Raw genomic sequence first — 18,841 nt, 5'->3', positions numbered from 1 at the left:
TGGCAAATGAATGTTATCCTGACACCGAATCTGTGCTTTTAGCTCCACGAGAAAAGGTTTGAAGCCTTAATTTTCCCTAATGTAGCCTTAGTTTCTATAATAAGTCTAATATTATCGGATGGGTAAATAGGGGCAGTGAGCTCCCACATATGCCTTTTCCTCCTGTGTGCATTTTAAAGTCTACCATTATGATTATTAAGGAGGCTTCTAAAATACTGATGACATTAGAAGCCTGCTTTGGGTTTTTGTGCATATGGTACTTCATTTAAAGCAGATGAGGCACAAATCTTGGAGGGTTAATTTTGCATAAGATTTCTGAAGCTATAGCAATGTGGGTTGGGGCCTTACTCTCTCCAGGCAAAGTTGTATCTCAGTTTGATTATTTTGAGTATGCAGTGCAGAGCCATCTCCTTTTGCAGTCTTGTGATTATAAACAATTACAGAGCGGGACATTTCCACATTCATCTAATGCTTTATCACTCCCAGGATGTGCTACAGCTTTTTGGCAGTCTATTTTACGTTGCACAGCAGATTACAACCGAAAGCACACAATATTTGAGATGATTATTTCTGGTAGGAAGAGCGGTGACATGGATTGTGGTGGACTTAGGTGGGCTACCTGCAGTAAGTAGGAAATAAAACACGATCAGAATGTGAACACTGAGTAACTTGGTTAATTTTTAATGCCAGGTTTCAGAGAAAAGAAATGTGGTATGTGCTTCGCTTTTTGTCATGGGCACATAACTAGCTGCTGAAGATGAGCTTTGCAGACTGATGCATTGATGTATTCTGGACCTGAACACCTTTCAGAAACTTAAAACCTCTAAACACAGGAGCTAGAACACACCTAAGCTGTTAAAAAGAAGAAATAATTATTGTAAGTAGAGGAAGAGAACGAGGAGAGTTGTGTTTGTTAACGCAGATGTCACTAACCAACCACAGGTACTAATTTCTGAATGACAAACATAAAAACACCAGCTGAAAATCTGTGGACAGAACACATTGCCTAAGGAGAAAGTGATGTAATTTAATTTTTGTCTTCCACGCTTCGTTAAACTACTCTAATGACAACTCCTGTGCTGCTTACTAAATGGGAGTGCAGAAGACAATTGGTACCCCCAAAAAACATATGTATAAATAAAATTAAAAACCTAAGTTGTAAAAGTAGGTCACACGCAGTGAAAGTATAGCAGGAGAAATAGATTGCTTAATTTTAAACTGTCCTGAAAAATTGGAGATCATCCTGTGGGAAATGCCTTGGTAACATTAAATGAGATGGGAGAGCCAGCGCAGAGGATAATTATTGGTATTTGCTCGTTTTTAGCCAGCTTTTAATAGCATTGTAAGTAAGGAATATTCACAGTATTTATACCTGAAAAGAAAACTCCATAGAAAGTTTGATAATTGTATTTTATAGGTTTTTTTTTTTTAGGATATAAACAAATTTAAACCGAAAGTATATTGTTAAGACATAAGAAGTAGGCTCTTTTTTTAAAAATTTCTAAACTCCTGGAAAGAGTTCAGTACTCAGTTCAGAGTGGTTTTACTCTTGTTCTTAATAAAGAAATCTCAATCCCACATGGTGTTTTTATGAACTGCACTGGCAGGATGGCTTGTCAGCCCGAGTGAACGTTGTTCTGAAATACTGCAGCTGCATCAAAAACTCGTGTGCAGAAAAATGAAGCAGATGGCTTTTGAAAGTAGCAGCTGGTATATAAAATACGAGACCCGTGATAGATTTCTTCTTAGATCATGTGTGCTAGCACAGGGCTATTCTCTAATTTCTCCGTCTTCACAAACATGGGCTTTCCCCTGTCTCCAATTTTTGTTTTTAATTGTACCAGCTGGAACCATTCATAGCTAGCCATTGAGATAGCTAGCAAAGTGCCAATTATTTCCTAGTAAATTTTGAGAAGTTTACAAGTTACACCATCAGTAATTTGTCCATTCATGGAAAAGAACAAATATTTTAAAAGTCTGACATCAGAAACGAAACTGGTCCAGAGAAACTGGGCTTTTTGTTTGCATGCCTGTCTTCCTCGTGGAAAAAGCTTATTAGCTTGTGGTTTAATGTTCACCTCCTTTTGTTATGATTTCACACTATCTTTGAACTTTTATTGTTGAAAAGACTTAAAAACCTAACAGATAACTGTGCTCTGGCCAACCAATGAAGAGTATTGGTGATAAAAATACATTGCTGAGAACAGAAGGTGAATATTGGTGAGGACAAATAATAGTAATAGTAATAATAATTTTAAAAGGGAATTCTAGCTGAATGTCAGGACATTCATATGTCAAATAAATTGTGGTTTAGGATTATGTTGGACTTTGACATTCTTGTTTGTTTTAAATGTTACTGCCCTTTCTAACCACATATTTATTGATAGGCAGTGCACATTGCATGGGTTCTCAGTTTTGTTCCACCTTTTATTTTATCAGGGCCTGTAAAAGACTTTTTCCTACCTCTGAGAAGTGCATTTCTGCTTCGCAGCGGTGGTTTTCACATATTTCGTCCCTTCATTGCAGTAGACTTTAGTTGTCATGAGCAAGAGCTTAAGAACATGAAGCATAGGTTGTGCTTAAATTCTTACTCATCAGCCTGTGAGGGGGCAAATACAGGTACAGTAACGTTAACACTCAGATTGTAGTACTCATCTAGAAGTTTGAAGTAGTCTGAATTTCCTTTATACTACGTGGTCCTTTACACCTGAAGTGTACACCTGCTTGCCCATAAACCTGATTTAAACTTGTTGGAACATTTTCAAACAAATCCAAGGGAAGAGGTGGTTAAAGTCGACACCGCAATTTGCAGCAAGAAATTCTTTTTTTCTTTATCCTCCTTTAAAATTTCTTTTCCAATACAGTTTCCTCCGCAAGGTCAGATAAGCACAGTGGGCAAGAATGGAAATTGTACGTGGAAACACAATTGTGTTACAGGCAACGTAAACCAACATAAAAGCATCATACCAGCTTAGGAGGAGTACTTCAAAGGCTTTGTTGGATTGGTAGAAGTTGGTATGGGTTGCTGCTTTGCTTTTTCGTGGTTGTCTCGTTGTTGTTGTTTTTTTTGTGGCTTTTTCAAAATCAGGTCTGTGAGGCTTATTTATCTAAATTAGTGTTCTCTTACAATCTAGGTAAATTAAATAATGTAAACTAGGTAAATTAAATAGCATACTAGGCATTTTTCTGGTTTAGCCTTTGGAGAGTTCACATGTTGAGCCACTAAAATGGGGAAGAGAGCAACAGCAGCGAGACTTCACATCCTTGAGTAGTATGGAGATCTTGGTACATACTCTTCAGCCCTCCTCCAGGAGGATATATCTGAACTTCTAAGCCATAACTAGAGGTCTGCACATGTCTAGGAGGAGGGCAGTGCTGAGGGGGAACGTGAGTTGGGATATAACGGTATCATATTTGAGGGCCACAAAGATGATACGGGGCCTGGAGCATCTTCCCTGTGAGGTAAGGCTGAGAGACCTGGGCCTGTTCAGCCTTGAGAAGAGAAGACTGAGAGGGGATCTCATCAATGTTTATAAATACCTTAAATGTGGGAGGCAGAGGGATTTGGCCAACCTCTTTTCAGTGGTTTGTGGGGACAGGACAAGAGGCAATGGTCACAAAATGGAGCCCAGGCAGTTCCGCACCAACATGCAAAAGAACTTCTTCACGGTGAGGGTGACGGAGCACTGGGCCAGGCTGCCCAGGGAGGTTGTGGAGTCTCCTTCTCTGGAGATATTTAAGGCCTGTCTGGACGCCTACCTGGGCAGCCTGCTCTGAGGAACCTGCTTTGGCAGGGGGGTTGGCCCTGATGATCTTTTGAGGTCCCTTCCAACCCCTACAACTCTGTGATTCTGTGATATCTCCAAGGACCACAGATCAGGAGTTATCTTTCCTCTTAATGTATTTCTGACTTGCTAATAACCAGGAAAAACTAGTCGAATTCATCTAATATGTCAAGAGTTGAATGTTTTGTGGTTTTTAGATATATTTTAGGCTTTCTGCTCTTAAGAATAAACACCTTTTTCTTTAAAAAAAAAAAATCAAAAAACAACACAAAAACACTCATCTCTCTCATTTAACTTCATTAACAACAATAATAAAAGTCATAACTGAGCAAACACAAAAGACTTGGAGGAAAACTATTTGATTGCTTTGTGGCAGCACACTTAATTGCCATTGAATTCTCTCTTGTGTCTCTTCTATTTAATATTTGCTCAGCTCTTTCCTTGATGTTATGCAAAACATGCTGAAAGTCTTGCAAGGTTCGTCTCCAGTCTGTGCGTGAGCTTCAGTTCATGCATGGATCTCAAAGAGAATAGGCAGTAAAAGGCGATAAGAGAAGCTCTCATTAATATTCTGGGAGCAGAAATCAAATCTACTTTTTTTTTTTCCTTCTCACTGAAATTTAAAGAAGAATGTGTGCAGACAGGTTTCTGAAAAAAGCAGGAATTTAATTCCACCTATCAATTTATTACATTTTGCTATCTCTAATACAATGTTGTTCGATCGAATTAGACCGCAAGATTATGGCTGTAGGCTTTCTGAAGTTTGTACGACTTTGTACACTTGCCAAAGATTAAAAATAAAAATAAACAGACGAATATGCAGCGTGTTACGATAATCAAGTGCGGCTCTTCATTTCTATGAGAGGATGTCATAGCTGATTTTGTGAACACTGACATTGGTCACTTGTGAAAATTGGAGAGGTGTTTTTTTCCTGTATTTTCATGTCCATTTGTATGCAGATAAAGGCATTTTTATTCGACTCTTCCAGCTGAATACTGGGGTGGCTTTGACAGACTTGAAACTCTACATCACCAAAGAACTTCAGAAAAAAAAACGTATAGAAAACCTGCAGGCAAGAGTCTCTTTCGAGCTGAAATGTGAGGATATGGGAATATTCTTGATTTACTCCACCTCTGTGAAATATCCGTGTTTGTCCATCTCTTCCAGACTGGGATGTGCAAAACAGAAAACCTCCTTTTTTCTGCTTGTCACACTAACAAAATTATGCAGTCAAGTAGGCAAATATCTGCCTGCCTATTAGAATACGGTGAAAATGCCTCACTTTTGTCTTGCAAATAAGCTGAGGATTTTCACAATGCTTATTTTTCCTGCCAAATTGTCGAGATCAGGAGGGCTTTTAAATTATTTTTGTTGAGTTCTGGTGCTTGTAGTTGCAGAGTCGGGCAGGGAAAACATGACTGGAATTTGTGAAAGCTCCCAAGCCAGAGGGCAAGGGGAAAGAAAACCCAAGCGTTAAGTGTTTGGTTAATGTTGCATATTTATTTATGGACTACGAGTTACTTGAGGCTAGCAGCATTTTTAAATTTGTTTGTATGAAACTGAAGATGTTCTTGAGCTGTTTAGTTTAACAAATGAATTATTTCAGTACTGGGATCCGCCAGGCAATGAGCTGTGAAGATAAACGAATAAAAATTTGATCATCATATATTCTAGTAGCTTCAACATCGTGTCTGCAAGGGGAAATTTTGTATGGCAGTGTTGAGAAAATGCTTTGCCACAGGCAGGCCCTTTGTGGTGCAAAGGCCTTGAGGAAGGGGTAGGTAACAGCACTGTGAAATCTGCTGGTGATGCGAAATTGTTGAAATGGTTCAAAAATGGATGTGTATTTTAACAAAATAATTAAAAGTGAGTGAGTTAGATGATGAATGGTAGATCTGGGTGGACGTAAGGCAGGCTAGGTGAGGGATTTCGTGAACAGGTATGGTAGTGTCTTCAGGGAAGTAATTTGGACTATCCATAAAGGCGAATGCTTAGAAAAGGTAGGAGATTGAAACGAAAGGTTGTATTTAAAGTGCCATTAAAGTTCATTAAACCTCGTTATGAATGATATAAATGAGAAGTAAGTTGGTTATAGCTCTTCTTAACTTGATTCATTTCTGGAATACAGGCATCCATATAGGAAGTGAACTCACTTAGAGTTCGCCTCTTCAGTTTGTCTCTTATTTTTCTTGTATCCCCATGCAGACCTGCAGACTGGGAGTACCAGCCTGCTGTTTGCCATCTGTAGTACTGCAGAGGCTGATTATGGTAATAACACAGGAGTCTGAAAATTATATTCTCTATTTAAATGCTCTGAGCTTGGGACTGACAGTTTTAGTGCAGGACTGGATTCATAGTCCAACTGATGAAAAGAAGTTCTAATTTAATTTTCTGTTTAAATACTTACATTGTGCCGCTGTCTAGATGGTACTTCTGATTTAAAGTTGAACAAAACCTTGGAAACAGAAGATTTTCCCATGGAGGAATATTACACCATCGCACACAGGTGCAATTCTGCAGTAGAATGACGAGTGAACGTAGATACTAGCCAAGAGAAGTACTGCTCAAAATCTTTTTTTTTTTCTTTTTTCTTTTTTTTGTCATTTACATACTTCTTCCTGCTTTGGCACTTCATGATGCTGAGCAGTACGGGCTGGTGAGAAGTGCCCAAATTCCTTGATTTCCAAATACCTTGGAGAGGTATTTGGAAAGAGCTTGGAGAGCTTGGAAAGGCTTTCTAATGACTTTGAAAGGCCTGGAGCTGGCGGAGAGAGTCCAGCAAAGGGCCATGAGGATGATGAAGGGACCGGAGCATCTCTCCTGTGAGGAGAGGCTGAGAGCTGGGACTGCTCAGAAAATATCTGCAGTGTCTTTGAAATGAATGGAATATATCCACTCTATAAATATAAATAAGTAGATGGCAATATAACACATGTTGTAGGTGGTATCTGTGGTCATATAACTGACCGTTCCTTCTAATTGATGGTTTTTTTTTTGTATATGACTTCGCAAATTAGATACTTCATTCATTTGAGCAATGTCTGTTTACTTGGCTAACACGTAGGACTCTTTGCACAGAAACCTTCGTGGCTTTGAATGAAAATACAGAATCAAAACATCTTGACTTCCCGGAAGAGGCATCTCTCTCCGAGTTTGCATCACTTTCAGCCATTGTACTTATCAGATATATGCAGCCTGTGGTTTTTGGGTGCTGGGGTTTTTAACCTCTAATCAGATAAATCTTGGTAAATGTTACCAGAAAAACTCAAACAGGAATCAAATACAAGAGGGTTTTGTTTTGTTTTCCTGTAAACTTCACGAAGAAAGAAGTAGTCGTTAATTCTACGTATCTTGTGTATTACTACCATGGGAGCACAAAACACCGATTATATTTCCATATGTGTATATGCTTTGCAAACTACATAATGCAGAAGGACACTTAGTTAAGTCTTTAACTTCTTTCTAATCGTCAACTCTAATATGTTAGAATTGAATTAAGAACGATTAAAAACTCACTGTTTTGTCAGTGTATTGAGTCCCAACGCAAGAAGCTTTTTCCTAATGTTGCAGCTTTTGTAATAAACTGGGTAAGAGTGAGAATGTAGTTATCATGTTCCTTCTTTACCATCTTTCAGTAACAAATTAAAAATGTTCATGTACTTTATATCTAGGAAAATCTCCTGCATTTGTTGCACTTTAGTCTCGGGCTGGATCCAGCTGTTACACTGGTGGGGGGGACTGCTGCATGGTAATATTTTACTGGGCAGATGTTGCCTTGAGATGACCTCCAGCTGTTGAATCTGCAGCTGGATTTCCTTATCTCATAATCCATGAATTTCGTAGTGGTAGTTTTGAAATAGTGGTAGGATGAAATAGTTTTTCTTACAACTTGGAATCACTCAAAAAACATTGCATGAAGTGTATTTTTCTCATGGTGTATAATCTCCTCTTTGATTTGCAGTTGTCGTGTTGATATTTCTAGTAATTCAGGACTTTCTGGAACAAGAGGCTTTAGGATCACAACAGCAGGTTTATGATCTCATGAGATAGATCATAATGTGAGCTATTAAAAAAAAAAAAGTTATGCTTCTGTAAAATTTTTACTGGTGAAAAAATGTCTGTTGCGTGGAAGATGGGTTTTGAAGAGTTAAGTTCTTCAGCACTAGTTCTGTTCCCTCTCTCTGTCCTTTTTATTAATAACTGTACAAATGACTTATCACAGTGTTGTGAAAGTACTACCCCAAAAGTGCTCTTGCTACCTATGCTGATGTTGGTAAATGAAACAGGTCCAGGACGTGTGGTGGGGACGCTGTGTGCCCCCAGTGCTCCAAGTGCACTGGTTTGGCCCAACCATCATTTTCAGGAGCCAAGACGATGGCCAAACATAGCATTTGGTTTCTCTGTTGGAGCACTCTCCTGGCCTGTTTGCTTTCCTACTGTAGATAGCACCCATCTACTTATGCTTGTTTCTTCTAGTTGCTAGTTCAAACATTATTTCAAGTCAGTATAGAACATGATTTTCACATGCTGCTATTTTTACTTACAACTATTTTTATTTTCACAGCAATGCATGGACATTTATACATTTTATGCACCTAGAAAATTAAAAACTGTAGACCAAAATGGTTCAAGAGTAGAGCACACGTTGATGTATCTCAAAATCAGGGGTGACCGTGTGCTCAGATACTTTGAAGATTTTCATTTAATTTAATAAAGCATAAGTAATACTGATGTAGATTATTTTTTTTTTACCAAGTTCATTGCAGTTGAAATAAGTTTCTTACAAAAATGCGGCTCATTTGTGGATAATATAAATATGGCTTCTTTCTGTGCACTGTAAGTAAAGACTCCAAAAAAGTTAAACCCAAAATAGGTTTATCCCAAAGATGTTTGGGCAGCATTTTCATCTGTATCAGCACTGAACTGATTTGTCTGTGATATGTACCTGCTTCTTTTGCTGTAGGTGAAAAACGACTATATGTTAGAAATAGCAGATCAAGTGGACCAGGAAATTGCTTTGAAACTCGGTTGCCTTGAAATCAGGTAAGCCAATAATTTCATTTATTATTCAGCATGTTTCTGGTAGAATATCTACATTAATTTTGAAACTCTTTGTAGTTCACAGATCTCTGGCCGATGTAGCTGAATAAAACATCATCAGACTTTTTGCTACAAAGTAGTTGGAAGACAAACTGTGTAGGCCGCATTGTTACCAATTTCTGGTGATCTTTAGATTAAAATTATTTATAAAATTTTGATTACCTCTTGATACTGCGTTCTTGGGATTGTTTTTTTTACTTGAATACTCCAAAAACCTGTAGAGGACAATGATATACATTAAAAGAAAAATGCATCCATGGTTTTACTTAGCAAACAGTCTTGTCATTATGCATCTATAAATAAGAATAAATATATAAATCCTACAGCTAAATAATGCTTAAGATAAATGCTGCTACCTTGTCTCTCTCCATTTACTCAGTTTTAATGCACTGGTTTCAAATGATTAAATCTTAGGGATTTGGGGGGGCGGGTTCTTGTCAACTGTATAGACAGCTGGAAAATAAAGATAAGTTTATCAGATTAATAGATCCTTGAGAGAGTTCCCAGCACAGCTTTTGAAACGCCTGTTTTGTTTTTTGCTAATTTATGGAGAATTCACAGCCTGAAACATTTGCTTTAGTTACACTGTTGTCTCACACAGGGACATTAGGAAAGCAGTAAAACTGATAAAAAAATTAATGGCAAATGTAAACTTCTTAGCACAGAATAAGTATCCTTTGAACTGTAATTCTGCAGAATAAAACAGAATTTAGGTCTGTGAAATTGCCTGGGCACTGTTAGGGAAAACCTTATGTCCTTGCTGTAAGTTTTGCTGGTAGTCCCAGAGAAAATAAATTGTTTGTGTACCTGCATATCCTTCCACGCTGGCACAACTACTAGTACCTTGTTTCAAAATGTGCAATGAATATAATAATCCATGATTATTTTGTCAGCCAAATCCTGCTTTCCATGGCTCTGCTGTGGTTCTTCAGCACTCAGCACGTTTTCACCTCAGTGGGGCATTTCTAGTAGATGACTACTAAAACACTTATTTTAAGTCTTAGTGGCCCCACGTTGTCCTCTCCCTACAACAGCCACTCATTCTCACATTTTTTTATTTTTTGAGCTGGTGATTTGAACATCTCTGGATTGAAACTTCTGGCTCTTATCATTTGCCCCTTCCTCTGGTTCTCCCTGTTACGTGCCCAGACACAAATGCTGTTGGAGATGTAAGGATGGAGATACTGGGAGGGGTGGAAATGAGCTGCTGAAGGAGAGCTTAAATAGCTTCTTTTAAAAGTTAGGCTAGGTCAACGTGGTTCTGAAAACGCAGTGCATACAGTCCCATGCAATGTTCCACGCCTGAAATTATTTTGTCCCCCCCAAATTAAATCTGTTGTATTGAGCTAGGTTAATAAGGTACTGATACTTATATTTGAATTCATTCTGCAAATGCTTTCTAAGAATAAGTCTCTGAAAGATTTGACTGTGTTGATATTGTAGTTTTAAGTTGGGTTTTGCAATAATTGTTGCTTTCAAATGTTTTTCCTGCCTTCAGGAGATCCTATGGAGAGATGAGAGGCAATGCATTAGAAAAGAAGTCCAACTATGAAGTGTTAGAGTAAGTATTGTGTTCCAGCTGGAGGTTTGAACTGTTTCTTAATCAGATAAATGAAATTCAGGTCCATGAAAGAAAGATTCCATTGTTATTTTTTATTTCATGAAGATTGTTGAGATTTTTGAGTGCATTAAATAAGAAAAGGTTGATGAAACCAACCAAAGCATGGAAGTAGGAACAGCACATTCAACTGCTATAGGGAAATAAAGTTGGAGTTGTTTGAACTCAATCATGAGGCTTATTATGATCTTTTTTTTCCAATTTTACTAGTGTCTGTGGGATCAACAAGTCTAGTTCTAAGGTATGCTTGTTTCTAAATGATTTTCTGTGCGTGGCTGCATTCTTCAGTTGTGAGTAATCTGTGGTAAAGTTTGAATTGCCCAAAACGCTTGAGGTATCATTTTTTCCTTTTATTTGCTAAGTAGGTGGACTTGCTGAATTGCAGTTAACAAGTTGATCATTTATTTTATGTATCACCAATTTTAAGATGACCAGGAAGCATCTTTATACTAAAATATTTTGGAGGATTAATCACGGTGTATAGTAGATTGGGATCAGTCAAAAAAAAAAATAAATCCAAATTCCGTAAAGTTTTAGGGATTGAAGATTTTTTTTATTTTTTGAAGGTTTTATTTGTGTTAATATAGTGGAACTGTGTTTCATACATATGTAGTCCATTGAGCTCATCAATTATCTTTGTGAAAATATGTTCTACAGCATAACATAGAATTAGATGTAGCAATGAAGTCTGTATTTTTATACTATTTTTAATAAAACAAGTGTGCTGACTTGTAGAGGAGTGATATTAAGAGTATTTTGGAGTATCAGTATCTTCTTCACAGTGAATATTTATAAGGTGTTTTGAGGAAACCATATAGTTTTAATGGGTAAAGATAAGTTGGGAATTGCCTGCTCGTTAGGCTGCAACAATAACACCCTCCTCAGATGCTCCACTCAAAAGTTTCCCTATCTTCAGACTTCTTACTGCAGATGGACCCTGCTGCATGTGCATACTGTGGCAGGAGATTTTTCTGTTTAATTAATGCACCCAGTTGGTTGTACTGAACACACAGCCAGGATTTTCTAGGTCCCCTTGTCTAACGTTGGCTTTTGAGCAAAGTGGTGAGACCTAAACTTTCAAAAGTGGCTGAGAAGTGTGGCAGAGCTCCCATATTGGCTTTTTGACTCTGCTTAGATTTGTTTGTGGTTGGAACCTGTGAATTAGTCTTCAGAAATAGATATTCCAGATTGAGTATGGTAGAGACAGCCTCGGTTTAAAAACCCAACTGTTTTCAATCTTTTTAAATGGAAAACAGTTGTTCTTCTGTTAATTCAGAAGGATAAATTGAATTTATATAATGCTCCTCTGTTTGTGCAGCCATTCTGAAGTTCTGCTTTCATTTTATTTTTTTATTTTTTTGAAGGAATTCAGTTTTTTGTCATAGTCACCAGTAGAAAAGTGCTGGGTGAGGGAACTCATAACAAAATGAGAAAGGACTAATAAAGATGAACGGCATGAACAGTTAGAAAAGGCTAAAATACTATATAAAACTCAGCAAGAACTTGAGAATATTTAGACAGTTATTTGGCAACTTGTGAAGTACAGATGTTAGTAATGAGGTTAATAACTTGGGAAGCCATGAGACAAAGGAAACAAGGGTTATAACAGATGACACAAGTATTAATTAAGAATTACAACAGGTAAGAGCTCCTGTAGGACTCAGCATGGGTCTGCTTCCATTTTAACAATGACTTATCTCTTGCAATGCATGTGTTTTCCAAACAGTTACTCTTCTGGTAGGTTTTAACGTAATTGCTGCTGTGAAATCCAGGAAGAAAATGAAGCAAAACCATGATGTGCAAAATGGAAAAGCTTAATGCCATGAAAAAAAAAAAAAAGAGATGTTGAATTGTGCACTTCAAGAAACAAAGTGTGTTTTGTATGGGATTCAGCTAGGAGAGGTGGAGGATAAAAGCATCTTAAAGTGGCTGCAGATAATTATGAGGTTGTGAGAATGTGCAAAAAGTGCCAGTGATCCCCAAAATGTACCCATTTGATCTTATCACCTTAATTAGCCTATAAAGGCTTTCTTATACAATTAATATTTATCTCTCAAGTGAGGCCTTTTGTTTCTTTCTCCTTTTTTTTTTTTTTTTTTTTTTTGCTACTTTTAGTACTTCATGAGGCACTTAACCAGCTGAGTGCAATTTTTAAACAGCACTTTTTTGCATTCGGTGTGATTGCTTCTTGCCTGTCTTTGTCAGATGTCTATTTGATGTATATTCATCTTTGATCAAATTTTCAGACAAGACCAAATCTGGATGGGAAATGGTAGATAGAATCAAACTGTTAAGTAGCCTTTAATAGTTGGGCCTTCATGTAATGAAAGAAGAATTTTTTCATGATAAATGTGAAGCCTGTTAGTGTGGAACAGGGATAATTACAAGGATACAAATGGGAGCCATATGAAGAAACAGCTGCATCCACAATTTTGTAAAGAGCATGTTGAAGTCTATTATGTTAATCTAACATTACTTTTTTGATGTAACTTTAATTGAGATGAAAAATAAAAATGAAGATGGGTCCTGCCTGAAGCTGCTTATCAGTATACGACAAGCAGTATCATCTATTTGTAGTTGGTGTTTTATTAATCCTATTGAAGTTTATACATGAAAAAAAAATAATAATTTCGCATTTATGTCCACAAGTAGGATGGAGTAGATGGGGTTAAACACAAAGCTGCTGAAACTGTATGAACAGGGATCTCCCTGCAAATTATTTCTTACTGGCAATCAGAAAATAGATGTTGGAGTTCTTAATAGGGAGGACTGATTTGTTGTGGTTTATCCCCACGTAGTGCAGCTGTGGAGGGAGAGGAAAGAGTTTGTAGGGTTGTTTAAAGAGCTGTTTGTGTGCTCCAGTTTATAATACTTCTCTTATTTATAGGTACCCATTGTTTGTTGTTGACCCTGGCATTAAATCTCTGTGCTCCTTAGGTTAAATTTTCCTACAGTAAATAAATTTGCAGCCTAGCCTAGCATACTTTATTAACAAATTTAATTAAGAGCTGTGTTTCGTTGTATTCTGCATAAGAGTTTCTTCCAAATTTGTTGCATGCAGACCTTACAAACCACACCTCCTAGCAGCCAGCTGAATCCGAGTGGCACAGCCAGGTGTTGCAGTCCTGTTAAGATGAGTGATACAGCAGAGATGTAGGGTGCTTAATTTTTGAAAACACCATTTCTCTCTAAAACGCTTAATGTTAGACTAATATATTCCTTGTCAAAATGTCTTTGCATGTTATTTAGATGGTAATGGTGTGTTAGACTTAGTTAACTGTGTGGGATGATAAACCGCATATCATTTGCATTTGAGAAGAAACGCAGCAAAGGAATTAACATTTATGAAAGTTTTATCATCTTTCAGCTTACTGTCATTGCACAGATGCCAGTGTTCACTGCTGTGCGTGAACATTCTGCTCCTCTTGGTGGAGGATGTTTTTAGTATGTTTTATAAAATTCTAGACTAGTCTTTAGAGAGCTTTAAAAATACCCCGCTTTATTATTTTGAGCAAGCTTTTTATATTGACTTTAATTTTGGCTTTTTTCTTGTGCCGTTAGGCAGCAGTGAATGTATACTATATTTCTCAAGCTGGCTAACAGCTTTGCCAAATGTAAAAATTCCAGTTACGTGTCTGATTCTGCAAAGCATGCAGTCATGGAAAGCCATCATACTCATTTCAGAAGTTGAATGCAGTCTTTGTTTAAAAAAGGTTGCAACCTTTTGATCATTTTTTTTTTAAATAAAGTTGTCACTAATACCTTTGAGAGGCAAGGATTTAAGTCCTTTTCCTATTTACATTTTTTTTTCTTTCAATTTTTCCTTTTTGTAATGCAAATTTCCTGCTAACGTGTGTACAACTTGTCTGTGGTCATGCAGTATTTGATGTACCTGCCTGTATAATAATCTCCTTCAGCACCAACACCACCAGCATCTAAGCTCTTTTTTATTGTAGTCATACATATATATGTTAAACATACGGTAGGTGCAGCACACCTAAGCCACAAAAATATTCACTCCTTGTGGATGACTGAGCCTCTTTGTAAGTGATGTAATTTGGTAGCTTGATGTAATTTAGTTTGCAGAAGCCAAGCTCACAGATTTAGGATCCTGACATACGGATGCAAGAAGTGAGATTATTTGCAATAAAAAGCTGGAAATTGTAACATTAGATGCTCAATGTGAGGAAAAAGTGACAGTAGAAATTCAAAGATGTAAATTGTGTTTTATATGGGTAACATAGTAGTGGAAAGACGGTCAGAATGCCTACTGAGCTGATAGCACGAGAGGTCCTCTCCTTTATATTGTATCTTCTACTTAATTCCAATAGCTGTTTGTTAGAATTTGTCATTTTTGTATTACCCCTTTCTAAGCTGATGAAGCTGTAAGACTGCTTTTTCAATATTTAAGTTATTAGAACATGCACAATTAACAGTTTTTATTAACAAAACTTCTCTGTGCCTAAGGCAACATTTCAAATGATACACTTTCCACATCAGGTACCTGTTGTAAATGTGTAATCCTTTTGAGTTTAAAGTAGACAATGCTGCTAATTCTGCACTTGCTGTAGAGTAGATAAGGTTAGCATATTACTGGTATGGTGTTTGAGATGCTGAAATTGTCAAGGACTTTCCTATGAAAATCATTTACTATACACAAGTTTAAAAAAATAAAGACACCCTGAGAAACAGCAATACAGTATCTGACATTTTATTTTATTTTATTATAATATATGTGCTTTTTTTCAGGAAAGATGTTGGTTTACGACGATTTTTTCCGAAGAGTTTGCTAGATTCAGTGAAGGTAATTTTAATTCCTCTCAATTCTATGTCACTTTAAAAAAATAAAACTAAAAAAATCTGTTTCAGAAATCTGAAAATGGCATGATTAATTCCAATATATAGCCATAAGTGAGTTGGTGTGTAGTTGTAGTATCTTGCTGAAAAAATATCAAAGCTGTCTATCAAATTGGTAGGGCATACATCCATATAGCCAAGTATAAGCATGCGACTGGAAGAACTGATAGTGATTTACGTGGCCCTGCTGAGCTGATGTGAGAGAGGTACACCTCTACCTCTTCAGCCTGGTGGACAAAAGCTCAAAACGAGTCCTCAGATTCCCTGGCATCAAATAACTTATTTTCTGAAAGAGAAATGAGACTTCTGGAGAAAGAGGATGGGGATATTAAAAAAAAAAAGTCATATAAAGACATTTTTAGTGTCAGCTTGATGAACCAAATCCTGCCTTCCTTGCTCAAGACTGCAACCAACTCATTCGAGGAAGATTTCCAGCAATTTCCATTTATGTTAATCCTCGTTGAGACTATAAACGTTAGTCAGATCTCACTTCCATTGAAGTCCATATGTTCCCAGAGTAAAAAATGCAAATTTTTTCCTACATGTTCTGAAAAGGTGGGGAGGGGAGGCAATGTTAAGAATGGTCACCATGAAGTCGTACAGCTGTAGCTGTCTTGATATGGTTGCCGTGGTAAAATACATCTGTTGTTCATATATGCAAATATAAATCATAAATGGTTATTTTAGAGCTGCTTTTGGTAAGCAGTGATGTTTTTGTAGAGGAGTTACCAATAGAATTTAACTTCAGATTTAGAAAGTTTATTCATTGTTAATTAAATGGGAGGATAAACAGCAAAGGTCTGTCATGAAGGGGTTTTGTTTCAAAAGACTTCTGAACATCAGAAAGTAATGAAGTCAAGTGGATTTAAGTAATCCCTCTGCATTTAAATTCAAGCAATTATCTGAAGCTGGAGGGAGATATTGTGGTGAAAGGCTCCAGACCCAAATGAATGAAAAACTACCTTGAAAAATGTTATTAGGGAGCCAGAAAACTGACCAACAAAAGAAGATTGCTCTTTAGAAATTATGAAATGGAGAAAATAACAGAAAGAAGTAGCAAGAATTGCCAGAAGGTGAAGCTGGGTAGAAACTTGCAAAGACATGAAAAAATGTTGGATGTCTGGAGAGAAAAGCAAGGGAAGGAAAACCAGGTCTGCTTTTTAATGAAAATGAAATCCCTATGAAAAATAATTTGGGATGCGTTCAAATAATTAAATGACTAACTTTGTGATGACCAATAGTTTTGAACTGGCAGGCAGAGAAGGGCTCCTGATGGCCATGAAATGCAAAAAAAAAAAAAAAAAGTGTTTCTCTCTATTAGGGAGGTAGAATTATAGCGTTGTGCAGTGCTAATGAAATTTGTTGATATATCCATCTCGATATATCATGTATGTGGAAACCACAGGATAAAAATGCTACTTACACTAAACCAACAGTGGGCGGGGGGAATGAATATAAGCCAGATTCTTTTTAGTTTGCAGATTTTCTCCCACTCCAGAGCATGCCTTGAGATAACAGATAAATAACAGAGAAAAAAAATGTTCTTATGAAATATTTTAAGAGCAATTCTTTAATGCATTTCTCTTGAAGTCATTTGTAGGTATTCCTCATAAATGTCTCTTTTGTTGTGGATTAGGTTGTTTTTTTTTTCTAACTGACTTCCTATGTTTAGGCTTTATTAATGATCTGAAGTTAAGGTGAAGATTATATGCAGCTAGCAAGTCATCTTCATTGACTTAAAAGAACCAAATAATACTTCCCCTTATGCCTTGAAGTCAAGATAAAGTAGGGCAGTGAATTAAATCATGAGCAGAATAATCTATCTTTCACAAACTGCATGGCTGAACTACTTGGGACAACTTCCATTTAGCAGATTTTTTTTCTTATTATTCCTGGTCTTTATCAGCTGTCCAGGTAAGGCTATGGTCTTAAGTTCCCTAATACCAGTTTTCTCTATAAAAAAGGGAGCTAACCTCCATTACATAGGAAAATATAGAGGCACAGGAGGGTCTGGTATTCCTGAGTGCTGACGGCTCTGGGTGCAGTATGGAGGAGCCACTTTTTTGTCCTGCCCAGCATCCTCAACTTGGCAGAGGAATGGTTCGAACAACAGTTGGTAGAAGGTTCTGCTATACAGACAGGGTAATTTGACAAAATGGCAGATTTCTCTGTTCACTTTATGACATAAAGCTTACTTGCTGATCTAAGTTGTTTGGTGTTTTTTTTTTTCCATCCACATATGCATTGCTCCAAAACTCATCGTCATTTTGTATGTGAACACACCGCACCATTAGATCACTGCTGTAATGCTCTTTTCTTAATGCTACTTTTAAAAAAATCTGCCTATTTAGAGTGGATGTTCTTTAAAGGATTCCTAAAAATTAATGCTTAAGCTGACTGGAAGTGCTAATGTCAAAAGAAAGTTTATATTTGCGCAGAGCCTGGAGCTGTTTCAGGCAATGTGGAAGAATGAAGACCCTTAGTGCTGTTACGACAGGAAAGTTAGATACGTTTTGGTAGAGGAACAATGGAAATTCCTGTTTTAACCTTGACGTGTTGAAAAAAACACACATGGTTTTGCATTTTATTATTTGTGTTAGTTGGAAGATATACCAGAAATAGGTGTTACCAAAGGTAATTTTTTAAATGTCCCACTCAGTCACTTTTGACACCATTCAAGCTTTGAAAAGGAAAAAAAAAAAGGATTGGGTTTTGAGATTTTGTCACTGTGCAGTAATGTAAGCAGTGATGAAACCCCAAGTTACTTACATGTATGCTACTTAAATAGCATCGTTATGCTCTTATAATGAGGACAGATGAGAGAAGCTACTGGACTTTTTCTGGGTGTTTTCTGGTGGCTAGTCAGGATGTTTTCATTTGGGATTCTTGATTGTTTGTTCTATTTTGGGGTGTGTTAAAGAGATTGCATCTCAGATTGCTTTCATTGTGATATGGATGGCAGCAACCCAAGGGATATGTGTTACATACAGGCAAATATTTCACTTTTCCTAAGTCTTTGTTTAGTTACCCGTTAAAAAAAAAAAGGTTGCTTGAAAATCTGCTTGGATCCTCTACATGCTTAGGTGCAGGACATGTAACAGGTGTCTTGCTCCATCTCATTGTCCCAAATGGTGTGGCTATTAGAAGAACGATGTGTACTGCTCTTTCAAAGTGGTTCTTTCTGTCCTGGAAAGAGTTACTAAAATGATATGTAATACAGTTTAAATATTTTACTTTTTAATTTAAATATTTATTTTCCTTTTTACATTACTTTTTTCTTTTTTTTTTTTTAATAGGAAAGTTATTTTGCATGTTATCAGACTTTAAGAATCCAGTACGTAATGGATAGTCTAAGATACTTGAATGGAGAGATTAAGATTCAGCTACAGCTGAGGTATTTGTACCAGATAGGCGAATGGTGATTTAAATTTAAGGCAAATTAGAAGGTGTAGGGTCCTGATGGCAGTGCTTTTCTGTTGG

General features: G+C 36.9%; 1 protein-coding gene across 9 annotated transcripts in view; it reads left to right on the top strand.

Moving 5' to 3' along the window:
* Positions 1 to 18,841, top strand: part of PTK2 (protein tyrosine kinase 2) — a 191,343-nt gene that overhangs the window by 104,807 nt on the left and 67,695 nt on the right. For all 9 annotated transcript variants that reach the window (XM_084510085.1, XM_084510080.1, XM_084510084.1 and 6 more), the window contains 3 exons: positions 8,750 to 8,829; positions 10,385 to 10,447; positions 15,254 to 15,308. In XM_084510085.1, the coding sequence (XP_084366211.1) occupies positions 8,750 to 8,829; positions 10,385 to 10,447; positions 15,254 to 15,308 (198 nt within the window). The remainder of the gene's footprint in view (positions 1 to 8,749; positions 8,830 to 10,384; positions 10,448 to 15,253; positions 15,309 to 18,841) is intronic.

Source organism: Aythya ferina, assembly GCF_964211825.1.
Source record: "Aythya ferina genome assembly, chromosome: 2".
NCBI lineage: Eukaryota > Metazoa > Chordata > Aves > Anseriformes > Anatidae > Aythya > Aythya ferina.
Note: the sequence above shows the minus strand (reverse complement) of the source record. Positions and strands in the feature narration are given on the sequence as shown.